Source organism: Phocoena phocoena, chromosome 12 (assembly GCF_963924675.1).
Source record: "Phocoena phocoena chromosome 12, mPhoPho1.1, whole genome shotgun sequence".
Classification (NCBI taxonomy): Eukaryota; Metazoa; Chordata; class Mammalia; order Artiodactyla; family Phocoenidae; genus Phocoena; species Phocoena phocoena.
The window spans coordinates 14,423,616-14,443,951 of record NC_089230.1 but is presented as its reverse complement, the minus strand read 5'-3'; the positions used below and the strand labels follow the sequence as shown (position 1 = coordinate 14,443,951).

At 40.7% G+C, this 20,336-nt stretch overlaps 1 protein-coding gene across 1 annotated transcript in view; it reads left to right on the top strand.

Moving 5' to 3' along the window:
• Window positions 1-20,336, top strand: part of CCDC170 (coiled-coil domain containing 170) — a 70,616-nt gene that overhangs the window by 37,183 nt on the left and 13,097 nt on the right. Inside the window, 3 exon segments of the mRNA XM_065888615.1 lie at window positions 5,018-5,335; window positions 13,586-13,774; window positions 18,086-18,259. Of these exon segments, the coding sequence (XP_065744687.1) occupies window positions 5,018-5,335; window positions 13,586-13,774; window positions 18,086-18,259 (681 nt within the window).

The window sequence follows — 20,336 nt, the reverse complement described above, 5'->3', positions numbered from 1 at the left end:
TTTTTTTTTTTTTTTTATCATAAGTGGCTGTTGAATTTTGTCAAAATCTTTTTCTGCATCTATTGAGATGATCATATGATTTTTATTTTTCAATATATTAATGTAGTATATAACACTGATGGATTTGGAGATGTTGAAACATCCTTGCATCCCTGGGATAAATCCCTCTTGATCATGGGTATGATCCTTTTAATGTATTGTTAAAATTGATTTGCTAATTTATTGTTGACGATTTTTGCATCTATGTTTATCGGTGGTATTAGCCTGTAATTTTCTTTTTAGTGATTCTTTGTCTGGTTTTGGTATCAGGATAATACATGGCCTTGTGGAATGAGTTTGGAAGTGTTCCTTCCTTTGCAATTTTTTGAAACAATTCGAGAAGGATAGGTGTTAACTCTTCTCTAAATGTTTGATAGAATTCACCTATGAAGCCATCTGATCCTGGAATTTTGTTTGTTGGAAGTTTTAAAATTACTGATTCAATTTTATTACTGATGTTTGGTCTGTTCATATTTTCTATTTCTTCCTGATTCAGTCTTGGAAGATTGTATGTTTCTAGGGATTGGTGCTGGCTGAGTGGCCCAGGGTGTCCCAGAGCTGGTGTTGGCTCCTTCGTGTGTGGGCTGGGTCCTGACATGGCAGGTTCCTGGGTTGCAGTGGTCCTGGGTCTGTTGTCTGCCTGCTTGTGGGTGGGGTTGGTTCCTGGGGTGGCTGGCTGAGGGGCCCAAGGTATCTCAGAGCTGGTGTTGGCCTCCTAGTGGCTGTGGCCAAGTAATGTCAGCTGGCTGCAGGTCTTGGGGGTTCCAGGGCTAGTGCAGGTGTACTGGTGGGTGGGGCCTGGTCCTGGGCATTCTGGTGGGTGGGCTAGTGGATTATGGGGTTCTAAGGCAGCCAGCCAGCCTACTAGTGGTGCTGTATCCCTTCCCACCTAGCTACTTGGCCTGAGGCATCCCAGTACTGGTGCCAACAGGATGGTGGGTAGGTGTGGGTCCTGGCGCTCATAAGCTAGAGGAGCTCACCATTCTAAAATGGTGAGTAATTAAGATGAAAATAAACACTAAACTAATATCTGCTCATATTATAAAAGATTAAAAATGTTCGTAAGGCTCCAAAGTGAAATTAAAAATCATCTCTCCTTCCACTTCTAGCCTCAAACTCTTGTTTGAACCTCTGATATTACCATTAAGACTTTAAAACAATACATTTCTGTTCCTGATTCAACAACCTGATATAGTATTTTTAGATGTTCTGCTATGATATATGACGAATTTAATGCCTCCTACTTTTTACTCGCATCGTTCTGCATTCCAGTTTTTATTTTATTATTGTATTTACCTTGTCAAGGTTTGTAATATTTTCATTCTGTTCTGTAACTATAATTAAGTTTTCAATGCTTTGTCTTTAGGTTCATTCAACACATTTAAAGTAAATCAAAACAGAATTTAAAATAACATGACTGCATACATTTTTTTATTATGGGTCTAATCCTAGCATGTGATGCAGAACTCATTCCATTTTGACAATGTCCCTCTTGAAATTTCAGCTGGGAACTGTCCATGGTCCTCCAGGCACAGTCTGACCAGTTCAGGGCAGAGCGTTTTGCAGTACTGAAGTGAAGCCCAGGAACACACTGGCCTCATGGACAGTTAAATTTATTGTTAACTTGTATCGGGTTTGTCAATAATGGGAATTTCAAATTTAAGTTGAATTCTTATTATTTTCCAAGGTTGATTATGCCACTGGGACAGCTCAGATTTGGGAAAGGTCTTCCTCATTTTGAAGTAAAATGTTACTCTGCAGCTCCCACTCTAATAGATCATGGAATTACAGGGCCAAAGGATATTGTGCATATTACATGTTTTAGATATTTATATCAAAATTATGCCTATTCACACTTCCACCAGCAATGTATGAGAGGACATGTTTGGGGGAATTTCTGAGTTTATTTGTTGATGTTAACTGCAGTAGGTGGAAATAAGCAACGAAGTTTTAATTTTATGAAATTTGTCTAGGGTTGGATGAATTAAGCTCAAGCCAGAGGTTTTCTACCCTGATGATAATTAGTCATTTTAGTTTTGAGAGGCAGTTTGATCTCAGGCATATCCAAATCCATAGGATGGTTAGCAACATTGTAATAGGAATCAATTGTGTTTTAAAAACACAAACCTTTGAATGATTTCATTACTTAATGCATTTAATTGGGAAGTTAAATTGAACACCTTGATCCTATTATTTACAAATGTTTTTGTTAAAAGTAATTGTGAAGGGGTCATTATACTTTGTTGCATTAGTAGCACTGAATCTAAAGATTTGTTAATTTAAAAAATTTTTTAAGTGATCCCTGTCACTGTCTTGATAGGGTCTGTGCTCATTTGCCACTGCGATTTCTCCTGTGGAGGTCAGCCCTGATTTTGCTCTGAGGGAGCTACTTGTTTCTTGTTCTGTGTGTCAGTGTGCTCTGACAGCAGTCCCGAGGTCCTGGCCGGCGACACCAATGTCACATTACTTCAGTGTATCCTTGAGGTAGCCATGCAACCAGACTCGACTCTAGCCGCTGTCTCCCAATAGCTCTACAAGTAATTGCATTTTTAGTCTGAGGACATCTGTTTCCAGCAGATCGGCCGCGTGCCTCTGAATTCTGAAGCGCTTAATCAGAGCACTGGGGGAGCAGGTCCCCAAGGCCTTGTCGCTGGCTCCCGAGTCTGCATTTCATACGAGAAACAGCATATAGTTCTGTGGGCTGAAATGTGTCCAGAAAAAAAAAAATCTGACCTGCTGCCATGTGCCACTATATTCTATGACCACAAAAGAATTTTCTGATTTTTATTAGACATAAGCATTGGTGCTTTGGATTTGTTAAAGAAGACTGTTTTGACCCTGGTCTCTAAGGCAGTGAGAAAACAGTCATATTGGGGTGGAAAAAATGCCTCATAGCTGAAATATCTTAATGGTGTTTATTGGTCTCCTGCTGTAAGCTGCTGATTGATTAGTTTATTCCAAACTGACAGTAAGTCTATAGTACTCAAGTGTCTGATATATTTTTTGTGTATTTTTAGGATCTTTTGTAAATTCCTGGTTAAAAATATCTCTCCATTGGTCATGGAAACTCCCCTCCTTTGCATTAGGGACTTTCTTTCAATGTAAAAGTTAATATGTAATTTCCTATCGAGTTTTAGAACTCTGAGGGGATTAGGATTAATTTTCATCCCTGCATCATCGAATTTAGGACCTCAGTTTTCTAACCACACATTAGATGGTAGTTTCTGAGTAATACATGGGCCCAATTTATTATCGCCAATGCTGATACTAGTTGCTCTAATTGAGCAGCTACTGTATTACTATCTGAAAAGAAATCTGTAAAGTGTTAAAATATTGTATTTGTGATAAAGTGTACATAATTTAATTAGCAGTAATAATGGGACTTCTCTGCACAGACGACTGGTTTGGAAAGGCAGTGGGGTAATGGAGCTGGTGCCAGGACCTGGAGAAGCAAAGCATTTCACAGACTAGTTTCTATAATTAGTTTAGTTATTACATCTCTGAAAGGGGCAGCTTTCTCTAACTACCTACATCCACTGGATGACTTTTCATTCAAATTGATGCCCAAGACTTCCTTGATTTAAAAACAAATCACCAGAAAAAAAAGGAAGATATTCTCTTTCTTTTTTAAAAAATAAAAAGTAGGAGGTAGCATTTCAAGTAACATTCTTCCTGTCTTCAAGCTCTAATGCAAAAGGGATGATTGCATTTTAACTAGCAGCCTGAAGTGTCAACTGGCCAGTTTAGACGTAGAATCTGTTATTTGACGATATGGTTTCTTTTTAGTTATTTTTGCCCCTAAAAACCAAAAATATGTTTGCCATTTACCTAGACTACAGTATTATAGCAGTGCTGGCTAACCGACTGCTTAATCTTATTTGATGTGAATTCACTTAATTGGGAACTTGATGTCCACAAGTGTTGTTTTGTTTTTTTTTAAATGAATTTTAAAGATATCCTTTTTATGCCTCTTTGGACCATTCTACATATAGTAAATAGAAGTAGGTGTACTGGTAACTTTCTCAATGCCCTTTATTTTTACAAACCTAATCATACATATCATATTCTTTGAAATTATTCTTCTCAGTATGGTACTCTATCTCCCTCTAACTTTTAATCCTCCCACCCACCAAATGGCTACTCCTTTCTATTTCCTTTCTTCAGGTCCTATCAGTATTGGTTTTATTTTTATGAGACAAGGGGATACACAGTCAATGAATATTGAAAGAAAGATTTTACTCTCTTTTTTTTTTTTTTTTTTGCGGTATGCGGGCCTCTCACTGTCGTGGCCTCTCCCGTTGCGGAGCACAGGCTCCAGACGCGCAGGCCCAGCGGCCATGGCTCACGGGCACAGCCGCTCTGCGGCATGTGGGATCTTCCCGGACCGGGGCACGAACCCGTGTCCCCTGCATCGGCAGGCGGACTCTCAACCACTGCGCCACCAGGGAAGCCCTTCTCTCCTTTATACAATGATTTTTTATGATAATTCTACCTGTTATTTAAAATAGTTTTAAGGGGAGACATCTTCATTCAAATAACTTTTAGTGACTTATTAGAACTCTGAGGGTTTACTGTTTACTCGACATCAATTTCCATTTATACCAAACTTAAGAACACATAGGCCTGTAAACATATTCTATATATGGATCGAATCTAGTAGTATGTTAGCCAATGATTTGTTTTTATTAACTCTTTCCAGAGGTCCACATAGAAAAGGCTTATATGTCATCTTCCTTCTTTTTTTTTCTAGCCCTGATTTTATATCCCTTCTGTTTTTCAGACATCTAAATTTACCTAACATAGCTTTACAATTGAACAACTTTATGAAGAGAGGATAGGGCACCTAAAATTAAAAATGGAATGAGCATTTAACTGTAACTCCTTGAACTTGTTAGCAAGCAAGGTAAATGAGAAGCAAATGCAGGTTCCCCTCCTTAGCTGATAATGCTACTGTCCTCACTTTCCGAAATTATTTTAGGACTTGCTCAGTGCTGTAGAGGAGAAAGAAGCTCTTGAAAGGGAAGTTAAGATCCTCCAAGAAAGGCTGCTTGCTGGCCAGCGGGTCTGGGATGCCTCAAAGCAGGAGCTGAGCCTCTTGAAGAGAAGCTCTCTGGAGTTGGAGAAGAGTTTGAAGGCCAGTGTGGATGCAGCCACAGCCTCGCAGAGCGAGTACTCCTCATTTAGGGAGAAAATTGCAGCCCTCCTGAGGAGCAGCTCGGGCACGCTTAGGCCCACGGAGGATGCCATTCTGGAGAGGATTCGAGAAATGGGCAGCCGGGAAGAGAGCGGGAAACGGGTGAGTGGGTGATGGCTGCGTACCGGCTTCTTAAGGACAGTCAGCTCCTTCATTCAGTATACTCAGTAAGTGAGTGGGTTGTCTGAGTTAGTTAAAAGTAGCATTTAAATGTGGTTGTACTACTTTCAATAATATATTATAGTCCCGAAGCCTGACCGCATACTACCATGCGGGTTCTGGACTCAGAGCTACCCGGGCTGAATCTTGGTCTCTACTGAACACTCACTTGCTCCAGATGTGACCTTGGGCAGGTTCCTGAGAGGACAGCCTCTGAGATTTTGCTTCCTGGCCTGCTGTACAGGAACAGCCCAGGGTCCACACCCCTTGTCTGAAACCCTTGGAGCCTGCTGTGGTTTTGAATTCAGAGTTTTTCAGTGTTTAGGAAGGTAAAATTGTCCCCAGAAAGGTAATGGAGAGAGCACCCTTCCACATTCCTCCTCAGTGGGGTCTGGGACGGCACCCCATACTCACCACATTCATCTTCTGTGGCAAAAGCTGTGAGCAGCTCAGCTGCGTGGGACCCACCAAGGCTGTGCATAGCCTCGGTCACTTCAGGTCAGGCTTTGTTGCCAAATTCTGTTAGGTCAAGCTTTGCTAGCAAATAACTTTTGGAAAGAAACCGTCAGCTTTCAGATCCTTTTGGATTTTGCAATTGTAGGTAAGAGTTCCTGGACCTGCAACTGTATCTGCCTCTTCAGGTTGTTGTTTGTTGTAAGCATTAAATGAAAAAAAATTGTTAGGAAGTCCTTAACACACTGTCCGGCAAATAGCAACACTAAACATTAACTCTTGCTGCCCTGGCCCCTCCTCCCCTTCTCGCCTCCTTTTCCTGATGTGTTGGTACCTGGAACAGTCTTTCAGGGGACCTATTTAACAAGTGGATTTAAAAATGGTTGAAATCACACATATGATTGAAGCTTGCTTAATTTTGTTACCTTATTTATATTATTAACAAGTCTCATTTTCTATAAAGCTTTGCTTAGCTGAGTTAATTTCAGCCCACACTCTGTTTAAACTATCCTCAAATCCAGATTATTGAAGTCCTAATTAATGAGGTTTTAAGGTAAATAATATCCAAATTCTATGTATAATTCCATTAGGAACCGTTTCTTCTATTGAGTTCATTTTTTTGCTTGAAAGGAGAAAATGCACTTTTCCTCCTTTTAATGATCCTAAAAAACTCAAAGTGATCACTAACTCAAAGTTCGGGGTTGCAGTTGTAAATTTCCTTTAGTGATGAAACTTCTTTTAAAAAATAAATTTATTTATTTATTTATTTTTGGCTGCGTTGGGTCTTCGTTGTGGTGCGCGGGCTTCTCATTGCAGTGGCTTCTCTTGTTGCGGAGCACGGGCTCAAGGTGCACAGGCTTCAGTATTTGCAGCACGTGGGCTCCGTGATAGTGGCTCGTGGACCCTAGAGCGCGTGGGCTTCAGTAGTTCTGGTGCACGGGCTTAGTTTCTCCGTGGCATGTGGGATCTTCCTGGACCAGGGGTTGAACCTGTGTCCCCTGCATTGGCAGGCGGATTCTTAACCACTGCGCCACCAGGGAAGTCCCGATAAAACATTTTAAATTCCCTTTAAAACTGCAAAATTCACATGTACTCCAGGAGCAGCCCTAGTGACTCCATTGTTCAAGTGTAGGACTCTCTGTGGATATAAAATGTTCACCCCTGTAACATGTGTGGGTCTCTGAGAGTGACCTAGTTTATCTTGTGATGCAGTACACATATAGGTCCTGGATTGGGGAAGGGAATTAGTTACAGGACTGGGAAAAACTTCAAGTGACTTACCTTGAATAGTAATAGACGTACTTCAATAGCGAATGGATCTTTGCCATTTCATTTTATTGCTTCCCTCTTCTATTTTCCCAAATGTTTTCCTAAAACTATTTTAATTCCAGCATGTGAAACATGGCATAAAGTTGTCAGCATGAAGTATATGTTTATTTTCTAAAGCAAAATGATGTAAATTGGTTAAGCTGGATATGCCTTCTCCCTCTCATAAAAATGAGAATGATTCAGTGTTTTTAGTGCCTTTGTCCGCCTTTCCTACCCTGTAATTTTTTTCAGTAGCTGCTCTCACTATTTAGAAGCCTGAAATCAAGCATATAGCTGGCACCTTGTGTGACTCATCTTCAAGTAAAATCAGGAGAAAATGGATTCCATATATTGTCTTAGAAATGTTTCTGAAGAATGGGAGCTTTGCAGTTTGGTGAATCTGTTCGTTGAGGAGGCTGCAACGCCCTGCCAGCTGCCGTGGATAAACACACAGTTCACTCCTGAGTAATACCCTTGTGCTCAGGGCCTCGCAAATTCTCCCCTTCACCATGACTCCTACTTACTGAACATTGCTTTTCTTGTTTACCTCTTCGCTATTCATTTTCACTCTCCTCTATTTGCAGTTCGGGGTAGAACTCAGGACACCACCCACACTTTTTCAGTAAGTCATTTCTACTTGTTCCATGATTTTCTGATTATAACAAAATCTAATTTTCTTTTTAAATGCTTTACTATATCTTAGAGCAGCGTATCTCAGCTATTGACATTTTCTGAGCTGGATAATCCTTTGTTGTAAAGGCCGTTCTGTGTATTGTAGGATGTTTAGCAGCATCTCCAGCTTCTACCCACTAGATACCGATAGTACCTCCTCTTCTCCCCAGTTTGTGACAAGCAAAGATGTCTCTAGACATTGCAAAATGTCCCTGGGGCTGGGGGGTGGGCGGTGAAATTGTTCCTAGTTGAAAACCACTCTCTTAGAGGAATGTTCTGCTGTTGGGTTCCCAGGAATTCTAAATGAGTATTTCGATGTTATGCAGCCTGAAATTTCAGGACACTCGTAACAAGTGTTTTTGAAATAATGATTTCTTACACAATGACAGGAAGCTGTGACGTTTTCAGATTTTAGTTTAGAATCTTGAGGCAAAGTTTTTTTTGTTTGTTTTTTAACTTTTAGATGTTTCCAAACTGGCTAATCACCTGGCTGAGAATTGATCTGTACAGAGAGGACGGGACCATGAGTGATTTCCATGTCGTCTCCTTAATTATAGACAAATTAGTACAACCGTACAAAAATTTATCTAGACAGCTCGTCTGTTCTGCTTTAGAGCACACACAAGGCTGTACGTCCTCCACTGGAGCTTTTCCAGTCTGGTGTGGGAGCTTTGGGGAAGCAATCCGATGCCGTAAAGGACCTGAGATGTTTCTGCAACTCCCACACTCCCCCTTCTGATCTCATCATTCTGCTCTGTTCTTAATCCTCCAATATCCTAAACCAAACGTTTGCCCAGAAGTAGACTTCAAGTAGACTTCCTTTGACATTTAATTGTCCAGTATTATGTTATATAGTCACCCCTGGCTACAAGGGCATCTGGGAAAGTACACAGATAGAGATTTCAGCTCTCCCAGCCTCTATAGTGTATTAATTTCCTAGAATGGCCATGACAAAGTACCACTACCTGGGTGGCTTAAACAACAGAAATTTATTGTCTCACAGTTCTGGAGGCTTGAAGTCCAAAGTTAAGGTGTTAGAATTGGTGTCTTCTGAGTGCCGCAGGGGAGAATCTGTTTCACACCTCTCACCTAGCTTCTGTAGCCTCAGGTATTCCTTGGCTTATGGATCATGATCTCTCTGTGTCTTCACATAATTTTCCTTCTACTTGTGTGTCTCTCTTTCCAAATTTCCTCTTTTAATAAGGACACCAGTCATATTGGATTAGGGCCCATCCTCAAAACCTCAGTTTAACTTGATTATCTCTGTAAAGATTGTTTCCAAATAAGGTCACATTCTGAGGCACCAGGGGACTTCCCCACGTCTCTTTTGGGGTGACCCAATTCAAGTCATAATAAAAGTTGACATACACAACTTTTATTATGTATGTCATACTTTTATTATGTATGACAGGTGTAGGGCTAGCCTGTCAATAAAGTTGGCCGTACATACTGACAAGAAGAAAGGATAATTTGATTGGTTCCTGATAACTTATTTTTTGTATTTCTTAAGTGAAAATCTAGTTTCAATAATCAGAAGAGAATTGTCCATGTCTAAAAGGCACTGGCCCTTAAATGACCTAAGTGGCTCTTTCTTCAGTTTTGAGCTCTCGTGTTTCCATTGGGTTTAATCTTAGGGCAAAAGTTGCCTCTCTGGAAAAATCAACAACTACTTGTCCTTGGGAAGTAAATTAATTCTGTTAGGGCATTATGACTTCACTTCCAAAATCCAAGCTGCTTGTTTTTGAAGTATGGTTTATTTCAGGGCCTTCTTTTTGTTTTTAAAAAATTGAGATATGTATTCTTTATTACAATCCACCCCCTCTTCCCTGCCCTATTCCATGTATCTCTAGTGTTGAAATCCCTAGCACATCTTGTGCCACAGAGTATCAGGGATATATTAACAAATGATACTAAGAAAAAGGAGGAGAAAAAAAAAAAAGGAAAGAAAATCACATTTCTTGGTGTGAGAAACACAACACTACTTTACAGTTTTGATGGGACACATATATTCACCTGGGCATTGGCATTTGGTGTTCCCAAGAACTGAGTCAGATTGGAATGTTAATTTATTTGAATAAAAATATGTAAATTTAACTGTGAAAAGACTTGGTGGTATCATATTCATGGAGATCTAGGTAAGCGTATGAAGGTAAGTTCTGTGGTGCATAGAATATAGGGAAGTTCATAGCTGTTTGCTCCTCTCTGGACGCCAGAATCTTGGCAGCGAGGTTGGGTAGGTTCTGCACAGGTCAGCCATCCTGGTGTTTTTAAAAGTTACACTCTGCTGGGTCTGCAGGTTCCATGGAACACTTTCAGGTCCACCCAGGGTGAGGATGCAGGAGGGACCCCCTCACCTCTGATTCAACACATTTATTCCTTATTTGTATTTCCGAGGAAGACTTCTAGTTGAAAAACCAGGCTCTCTGGGCTGAAAAGAGTTTGAGAAACACGATATAACATAATTCCTGAAAGGCTCCATAAACTCCTTATGACAAAAGCAAAGGACTGAGTGAACCCACATACTGGAGGAGTAATACTGATGATAAAAGTGGATGCAGGTAAGAATAGAACTACCATACGACCAAGCAATCCCACTACGGTTGCTATGAGAAAACCATAATTCTAAAAGAGTCACGTACCACAGTGTTCATTGCAGCTCTATTTACAATAGCCAGGGCATGGAAGCAACCTAAGTGTCCATCATCGGATGAATGGATAAAGAAGATGTGGCACATATATACAATGGAATATTACTCAGCCATAAAAAGAAATGAAATTGAGTTATTTGTAGTGAGGTGGATGGACCTAAAGACTGTCATACAGAGTGAAGTAAATCAGAAAGAGAAAAACAAATACCGTATGCTAACACATATATATGGAATCTAAAAAAAAAAGAAAAAAAAGGTTCTGAAGAACCTAGGGGCAGGACAGGAATAAAGACGCAGATGTAGAGAATGGACTTGACGACACGGGGAGGGGGAAGGGTAAGCTGGGACGAAGTGAGAGAATGGCATGGACATATATACACTACCGAATGTAAAACAGATAGCTATGGGAAGCAGCCACATAGCACGGGGAGATCAGCTCGGTGCTTTGTGACCACCTAGAGGGGTGGGATAGGGAGGGTGGGAGGGAGACACAAGAGGGAGGAGATATGGGGATATATGTATACGTATAGCTGATTCACTTTGTTATAAAGCAGAAACTAACACACCATTGTAAAGCAATTATACTCCAATAAAGATGTTAAGAAAAAAAAAGTGGATGCAATATGTTGAACTTCAGTTGGGTATGGAATACCGGGCGACTTGGATTGTCTAATTTATCTCATCTGCTCATCATAGCAAAGTCTATGAGCTTCAGAGAGGTTAATTTCTTGCTTCAGTTAACACACTGGTAAGTGGTAGAGTGAGGACTTGAAATCAGGACTGTCTGACTTTAAAGTCCCTGTTCCACAGTCTGGTCTACATCAGGTGTCTGCTTCTTCCTTCAGGGTCATTATCACTCCCTGAGTCTAGTTACTGCACTTGCTCGAGGTCATTACTGATTGATTTCCATTGAAGACTTTGCTCTCCTCTGCTAAGCTCTGCAGCGTGTTGACTGTGGCTGAGTGATCACACAGTTTTCCATCTCTCCAGCTGAGATTTTCTGCATCTGTTAGCTCTTTGGTTTCATTCTCTTTGCCAGGTCAACTGTGAGACAGGAGAACTGTGGAAGGATCTTCAGGTGGAAAGACTTACTTTCTACTGGGAGTCCAATGTGAAAGCACGTTTTCAGTTGCACAGAAAAGTGTCATCCCTTGTACAACATAGTATCATTAGACAGCCCCTTAGGAGCCAGTATCTTGAGGACGTTGTTTGATAGCCCTTGTTCTGTAGGTTACTTTGTATATGGTACTTAATGCATTTCTTGCATTAAGGTCAGATCTACTATTGCACTAAAGGTAGGAAACATGAAATGAGGGTTCTTAAAGCCTCATAGTCTATAATGAAATTATAAATTTCCTTTGGAAACGGAATATTCCTTGGATATGATGCTGAGCAGCTTGCCATCAAGTAGCTGATTTCAAACACCCAAAGGAGTATAGAATTAATTGAATTATAGGCCTCGGACCTTGAGAGCCTTAGAAGGACAAAATTAGAGAGTTCAGAGATTAAGTAATTTAACCTTCCTGATTATAGCACTTCAGCCCCCCGTAACATTCTTAACAAACGATTGGCCAAATTCTAGCGTTTTCCAGTGACTGGGAACTCCACTGCCTGACATGTGAAGATGCTTAAAATATGAGGTAAAAACAAACCCACAGAATTGCATATATAATATCTCAACTATATTTTAGCAATACATACAAATAAATTATTAAAAAATTTTAATAGTTGTTGCCTCTGGGTGGTGGGATCATGGGAGTTAGTTTTGCTCATTTACACTTCTGTTTTTGTCCGTAATGAATCTTCTTATACAGTGAGTATGTATCACTTTGAAATTATTGGGGCTGGGGGAAATTCTTTACCTTAGAGTAAGATTCTTTGATTTATACCTTTTGGTCCTCAACTTGAGCTCTGAGGGCAACTCAGAACAAATCCTACTATTCTTCTATATAATCGCTTTTTAAAATAGTTGAAGACAGCTTGAATGTCTTCTTGCCTTTAAATTTGGTTGTTTGTAGATAGGCAAACAGGAATTTTTTTTTTTTAAACCTGAGACTGTAAGCCTGAGACCGTCAAGATATATTAATTTCTGTGACAATGGTACTGAGTATTATGTAAATATCTACTACTTGTCCCCTTTCTTCTTCCAAAATAAACCATCAAAGCCAAACAAATTTATCACCTCAAACTTGGTGTTTTTATTAAATTCAGCACTTTCTGAAAATTGGATTTGGCAGAATCAATTAGAGTAACCTCAAAGTGTACTTGAGGTGTTTGGTAAATTTAAGTTCTTGGTTTAAGGGAAGGTCAGGACAGAGAGGGAAACTCCAGGAAAGGATGGAAGCGTTGGGCAAGGTAGGGGGTTGTGTAGAGTTTTGGGTCCTTTAATGGAGAAATAGTGATTTTATGCTTTGGAAGAGGAGGTGGTGATCAGATTTCCTAGCCTTCTTATACTCTGCTATTGACCGTATTTAGAGTCATTATATTAGTGGAATTTTGCCCTTTCAAATGCTGAAACGATGACATTACTCCAAAACTATTCAGCATAGACGCAGTACCACTGCACTTCAGTGCATGAGTAACCAATATGCAATAGAAAGTTCTAAAGAAAGCTTGAAAAAATATCTTTCTGCACTTGAATTCCTGATAATGTCTCAAGGTTACCTATCAAGATTACCTCATTGTATAATCTTAATCTGGTATATGTGGTGAAAGAGTTTCTCTGGCAAACTCAAAGTACTTTGAAAACTCAAAAGTTTTCAAAGTACTTTCTGTCTGAATTCTTTTTCCAACTAAGCTTTGAAACTCCTAAATTAATAGTAGTTTTAGGAGTAAGTGTTTTCCCTAAATACTTCTCGAGGAACCTGTTTAAGGAATTATATAAAAATTAAAAATACCAGTAAAATATTTTATTAGCTAACGAATGTAGATTTATTTCAAGCAGAGGCAAATACAGCTATCCATTACCTATTTTTTTAAGTTAATTGTTGCAAAGAATCTGGAAGCTGGTGTTATAAATAGTTTTGTCCCCTTCGGCTAAGCAGTAGATTTTAACACTTTGTTGCATCTGAAACAAGGCTTATTTATCCTTGTTCTGTTTCTTTGTTTCCAGATGGTCTCCCAGCTTGAAGCCCAAATATCTGAGCTTGTTGAACAGTTGGGAAATGAGTCTGGGTTTCACCAGAGAGCCCAGAAAGCAGAAAACAAGTTGGAGACTCTTCAGGGTCAGCTGACACATCTGGAGGGAGAGCTGGTCTCCGGAGACATTTTGCGAGACAACTTGAATTTCGAGAAGCAAAATGTAATAACCTGAGGGCATGTCTGTGGGTGGCAACATCTGCTGCAGTATAAAATTTCACCTGGAAATATTTTGAATTTTGCAGTGCTTTGGTAGATTGGTTAAGTTCTGAGTTCTGAGTAAATTTCAAGGAACAGTGGATGTTGTTTTGGTGTTCCTTGCTATTGTTTGGAGCTTCCTTGATTCAAGTTAATTAAATTCAACAGGTATTTATTGAACGTCTGTTATATATGAGACTCTGAAGGTTTGGGGGTTAAGGTATAACACGCAGTTCTTGACCATAAAACCTCATGATTTAATAGAGGAGACAGACATTCAAATAATTTGCTGTACTATAAGGCTATAAGTGTTATAATAGATGTACTGATCAACAGAGTGCTCTAGGAGTCCAGTGAAGGGGGTGATAAATTCTGGATGAGGGGAGGATTTTACAGTGCAGGAGATAATCGAGTTCATCTTTGAAGGATAAGTAGGATTTTAGTGGAGAGAAAGAGCAGATACTGTCGGGGAAACAGTTTGAACAAAAGCATGAAAGTTGCAAGTGCATAGTATATTCAGAGAGCGCAGAGTAGCTGTTGCCATGTGGCTGGAACGTGGCATTCTTGGCGAGGCTCTGGCAGGCGAGCAGATTGGAATGGCTTGGGTTATGAAGATTGGGTTCTCTTTATTCTGTAGACTATGACGTGTAATAAGTGACTTCTGAACATCACAGTATTTTAGAAAGATCTCATCACTGTGGAACTGGGATTGCAGTGTGGAGAGACTCAGAAACGATAATGGCGACAAGGAAAGTAGAGTGAGAAGAGATGGGGTCTAAGCTTAAGATTTGACCCTGGGAAGACCATTGGTGACATCTGAGTGGCAGTTTTAGTAGAGCGGTGGAGAATAGGAGGGGTGACTAGGAAGAGAAGGGCTAGAGACTTAGACGACTACCAAGGCTGGTGACCAAAGAGAAAAGAGGCATGAAGCCAAAGCTATGAAAAACAGGATCAGAGCAAGGTTTTATCAGACAGAATGGCAAGGTACATGTTTGTACCTTGTCACGGGCATCTGTAGGGGAAGAAAAAGAGACAAATGGGCTCAAGAGCATAGGGGCAGAGTTTGGCATGAAAAATACTCTTCAGTTGAAAAATCTGTACTCTGGACACTCATTCGTTTTCATCCTCTGTACTTAAAAAAGTTGAGGACGCATCATGCCTGTGTTGAGGGTTGGATATGCAAAGGTGCCTAAGAGGTGTCTGTGAGAAATCCTAATGTCATGGATGAGATGGGCAAATCAGGGCACAGTTAGTACAGTCAGTGCTACAATCGAGATAGGTGTACAATGCGACAGGAATTCAGACAAAGGAGTAATTACTTCTTCCCGATTTCTGTGTGTGAGGAAATGAGCCATATTCACCCAAGTGGTCACATGTGAGAGGGGCCTGAAAGAATGAGTAGGAACTTGGCAGGCAGAAGCGGTGGGGAAGGAATTTGAGGCAGAGGGGACAGCAGGAAGGATGAAGAGATAGAGGGTGACAGGGAGACTGGAACGTGATGCTTGCTGAGGCAGAGGCAGGAGGCAGCTCTCAAGGTGGCAGGAATAACTGAGGTGGGGCAGGCTGATTACGCGAGGCTTTATCCTGTGGGTAATGGAAAGCCACGGGAGGGTTCTGACTAAAAGAAAGGTTTTTCTGCAGGCAGAGTGGCTCTGAGAGTCTAGAGGCAATCCATATTGCACATTGCTGGTCTCTCTGAGAAAATGTTCTCCTCACCTTCTTCTAGAAATAACTATCCCTTCAAGACTCAGCTCCAATGCCACTTCCTCTGGAAGCCTTTCCTCAGAGGCTTAGTTCTTCACGCAACACGTACCTGGCTCTGTCACGGCACTAATCACCCTTTTTGTATCCATGTCTTAATTTGTCTTTTCCAGTCAACTCAGAACTTCTTGAGGCCCGGGGAAATCATTTTTTCTGGATTTTTCCAGGGCTTAGAGCAAGAATCAATAAATATTATTTAAATAATAGAAGAAGCATATCAAAGGCAAGACTTTTAGGTAGATCGTTGTCTCTTCCCACCTTCACTAGGATGACTCATTAATTTTAATTGAGGTTATGCCAGAACAGCTTTCAGTTATGCAATCAAGTTGTGTAAACTGACTCTGCCCATGGTGAATCTTTCATAGATAACTGCCTATAAAATAGTAATAGTAGCCTTACTGCCTAGTAAGGCTAGTAGGTTTGTAAGATTGAAAAGCAAAAGTGTATAGAGATTAAATTTAAATACAGGTAATTGAGGTAAATTTAAATAGTAGGCGTGTAAGATTGAAAAGCAAAGGTGTATAGAGATTAAATTTAAATACAGGTAATTGAGGTTTATACGACATAGAATATATTCATGCTAAACTGTGATTCAAATGAACAAAATGTACAGGAATCCTGTCAGCAACCTTAACTTTCTGAGGCTTAGCCAAGGTCCTTGAAAAGGCACTTTCTCTGTGGGGTCTTGGCTCAGTCCTGCCCTTAATCCCCTTTGGCCTGCTGTAGATCCTTGAATGCTGAGTGGATGGGTCATATGTAGAAATAGAAAGAGAGGCTTTTATACCTTCGCATGAAAGGTACCAACTCTATTTTATTTTAAATACAAACAGCAGCAGTTATTTCACTTTCATCTGCATAGATTAGAAATGAAATAGTCCGTGAGGGGGGCTGACCCAACGTTAAGAAGTGACAAACTGGGGCTTCCCTGGTGGCGCGGTGGTTAAGAATCCGCCTGCCAATGCAGGGGACACAGGTTCAAGCCCTGGTTAGGGAAGATCCCACGTGCTGCAGAGCAACGAGGCCTGTGTGCCACAACTACTGAGCCTGTGCTCTAGAGCCCCCGAGCCACAACTACTGAAGCCTGCGAGCCACAACTACTGAAGCCCGCATGCCTAGAGCCCGTGCTCTGCAACAAGAGAAGCCACCGCCATGAGAAGCTCACATGCTGCAACGAAGACCCAAGACAGCCAAAAAAAGAAGTGACAAACTGATGATTCAGAGACAAAAACAGCCTGTGGTGGTCCTGTCACACAATACAGCAGCAATGTCTGTAACGGCTGTGACTTACAGGAGAGATGAAGTTTTACATATGCTTTTCAACAAAATTGGAAAATATACACTTACAAATAATTTCATTCTGATGACTGAAATATAGATAGCTCTGTGCTTTAAGCTGGCATGCTTTAGTCATCAGGAAATGATACTTTATACTTGTTTAAACATATAATTGCCTAAAAACGCCAGATGGATGAGTTATTGCAATGAGAAGGAACTTTCAAAGATAGAACCCAGATCATGAAATTATGTTATAGAAAGCTCATTGATGGGTTTATTTATCCATCAAGCACTTAGTAAGGATTAATATCTGGCATGATGAGATAAGCCACAGAAATCAAGGGAGGAGGATCCTAGGGTAGTTTTGTAACTTTAACCTGTTTGATACAGCTCAATTTTAGGGTGTTGTTCCTTTAACTTTGATACATTAAAAACTTTTAAAGACATTTTCTTTTTTTTTTTTTTGCGGTATGCGGGCCTCTCACTGTTGTGGCCTCTCCCGTTGTGGAGCACAGGCTCCAGACACGCAGGCTCAGCGGCCATGGCTCACGGGCCCAGCCGCTCCACGGCATGTGGGATCCTCCCGGACCGGGGCACGAACCCGTGTCCCCTGCATCGGCAGGCGGACTCTCAACCACTGCGCCACCAGGGAAGCCCTGAAGACATTTTCTAAAGAATTTTAACTTACAAAGACAAAAATGTTGCCCAAGTTTGTTTGTATGGAGAGCTCTGGTTTCAGTGTGATTTGTAGAAACCAAGAAGTGTAAGATGGCAACTAGCTAATTGGTCAATTTCCACCTTGGAGGCCAGGACCCACTTAGGTGGACAAAATTTCCATGGAAGGTACGTGGATGAGTGGATCGCAGGGGCTGGATTAGCCAGTAGATCCCAGGAGCTGGGCGGGTCATGGTAGCAGCAGCGTGTACCCAAAGCAGAGAGATTCAGATGCAGTCAGGAGCGCGCCACATTTGTCAGGTGGCAGGGTTAAGAAGAGTGTGTAATGTTAGACTGAACATCAAGGCCCCTGACCAGGAGAGTCAAGAGAATTTGGACAAGGAACAGAACATGGAGCGGGCAAGGTGGTTCAAGAATTCATCACCAAGCCCTGGAGTCGGGGGCTGGGCTCTGTACTGGGGTTAATGAGAACCACCTGTAAGCTTGGGAGAAACACAAGGATTCTGTGAGATCACCTGTTAACTCTACTTTTGTGTCCCATTTTCATTTTTGTTCTTGGGTTTAGTATCTTAAATTTCTGGATCAGCTTCCAGAGAAGATGAAGTTGGACCAGATGGCTGCTGAACTTGGCTTCGACACGCGTCTGGATGTAGTGTTAGCTCGCACAGAGCAGCTGGTCTGCCCCGAGAGCAGCGCAGTCATTGAGAACAAGACGGTCGCCTACAGTTTACAGAGAAAGGTAGGGGATATTGCTGGTGTTGAGAGAGGGAAATTCTGAGAAACGTAAATCTCGAAAAATAATTTATTCCCACCATATTTGCCAGTGTGGCTAGGAAACATATTATACAAATATGTATTTAGAAGCTGAGTCTCTATTTCAAGTCTGAAGGGAAAGTAAGTGTATCATCTAAGGTTATGTTTGACTGTGAATAGCTTAAACAAGTAGAAGTGGGTTTCTTGGGTATTTTTTTCCCTCACATCCATTTCTGGAGTCAAGCAGAGTGAGTTGGCAGCTCTACTCTGTACAGTTTCCAAGGACCCAGGCTCCTTTCAGCTCAGTAATTGCCCATCCCTAGTGGGGTCCTTATTGTCATGGTTCACAGTGGTGCCTAGAACCGTTATATCTGTGTTCCGGGCAGAAGGTTAAAAAAGAAAGGGATGAAGAAGAGGGATGCAAAAGAACATGCATGAGCTGTCTTTTAAAGGAGGCTCCCAGAGTTTTCTATGTGAACTTGTGTTTATATCCCACAGCTAGAATGTGTTCTCATGGCTAAACCTAGCTGCAACGGAGGCTGGGAACTGTAGCCTTTACTCTGGGTAGCCATTTGTCTAGCTGAAAAAGTCACTGTTTCTATGACTATGGGAGAAGAGGAGAGCTGGGCAACATCTAGCAGTCTCACCTTTATATAAGCTCTCTTGCACTAGAAAGTAGACAGGAGAAGAGTTTACTTTCCACTCACTCAAAGGGAGACTTAGAAACAGTTTAGACTACATAAACGAATGGATGAAACATAAAAACATAATTATTATGTAATTATTGGCATTGGGGAAAGAAAGAGGAAAACACAGATGTGTCCTTAGAATAGTTCTTAGGAGAAAATTCTATGGTAGAATTATCGTGTATAGGCTGCTTAATGAGTCACATCTGGGTTCTCACTTTGGTTCAACCAAGCTGTGTGACGTTGGGCAAATTATATACTTCTCTGTCTGTGTTTCCTCGTATTTAAGATGGGGATGATAGCTACCTCATGAAGTTGTTAATAAATAGCATTTTTGCACTCTTGGTTCATAGAAAATGCTCTATTCATATTTGACCTCTTCTCCATCTGCTGTATCTTAAGGAATATTTTATAAAAGAAAGCAGACAACCCCTAGTACCATCAGAGACATTAAACTGAGCTACAATTCTTTCTGAAGTTCTCAGATAATTGATTTTTCCTCAATACCCAATATTATTCCTTCTTAAGTATTATATAATTATTAAAATGACTAGTGTACAGAACTTACCATGGTAAATTTGCAGTAGAGTGAAATTTGACATGAAGAAGCTCAGGAAAGGGAGTTTAGTTAGAGAAATACTAAAAGCGCCTTGTTAAAAAAGGATGTGGGCATGGACATTGCTGTCACTGTTAGACAAGATATTTAAGCCCTCATTTCAGTAAGCCCTTCACACCTTCAAACACTTTACTAATGCAGAATATATAATTAGGGAAAATGGGATGGTCTTTAGCTCTAACATTCTATAATTCTACACGATTCCAATTCCCAGTGTTCGTAAGAGACGAAAGAGGTTCCTGTACTTAATATTCTACTCACTAATTGTGACATATGAAGCCCAGGAGGATTTTTTTCTCCTCATAGAGTCCATAAGCTTTTTCTAAAAACGATTACAATTTCTTTCATCAAGTTTGACCGCCGATGCTAAGTGCTATTTGCAGACCCTCTTCAGCCTGGTTTGTGGATGGTATAAGGTCTGGCGTATAGTAAAGACACTAATGAAGCAATGCCTTCTTGAAGTCCCTTCTGTTTCTAAGATTTTCAATATATAAACAAAGCTTTCCTCAAAATCTCCTTCATATAGCTTACTTTAAAAATATATCAACTCCCATGTTTGGTGCCACTCAACCTGGTTCTAAGTGATTGAAACTAGTCACACTGGGTTTTCGGTACTAATTTACACTTTGTCTTCTTTCAGAAAAGACCAGTAGAAGTACAGTTGCCGTGGGATGTTGGAGAGGATTTTGTCTGTCTTATTATGTTCTGCTCTTGATAAGCCCATTTTAGTAGTTTTAAAAGTAATTTTACGTTTTTATTAC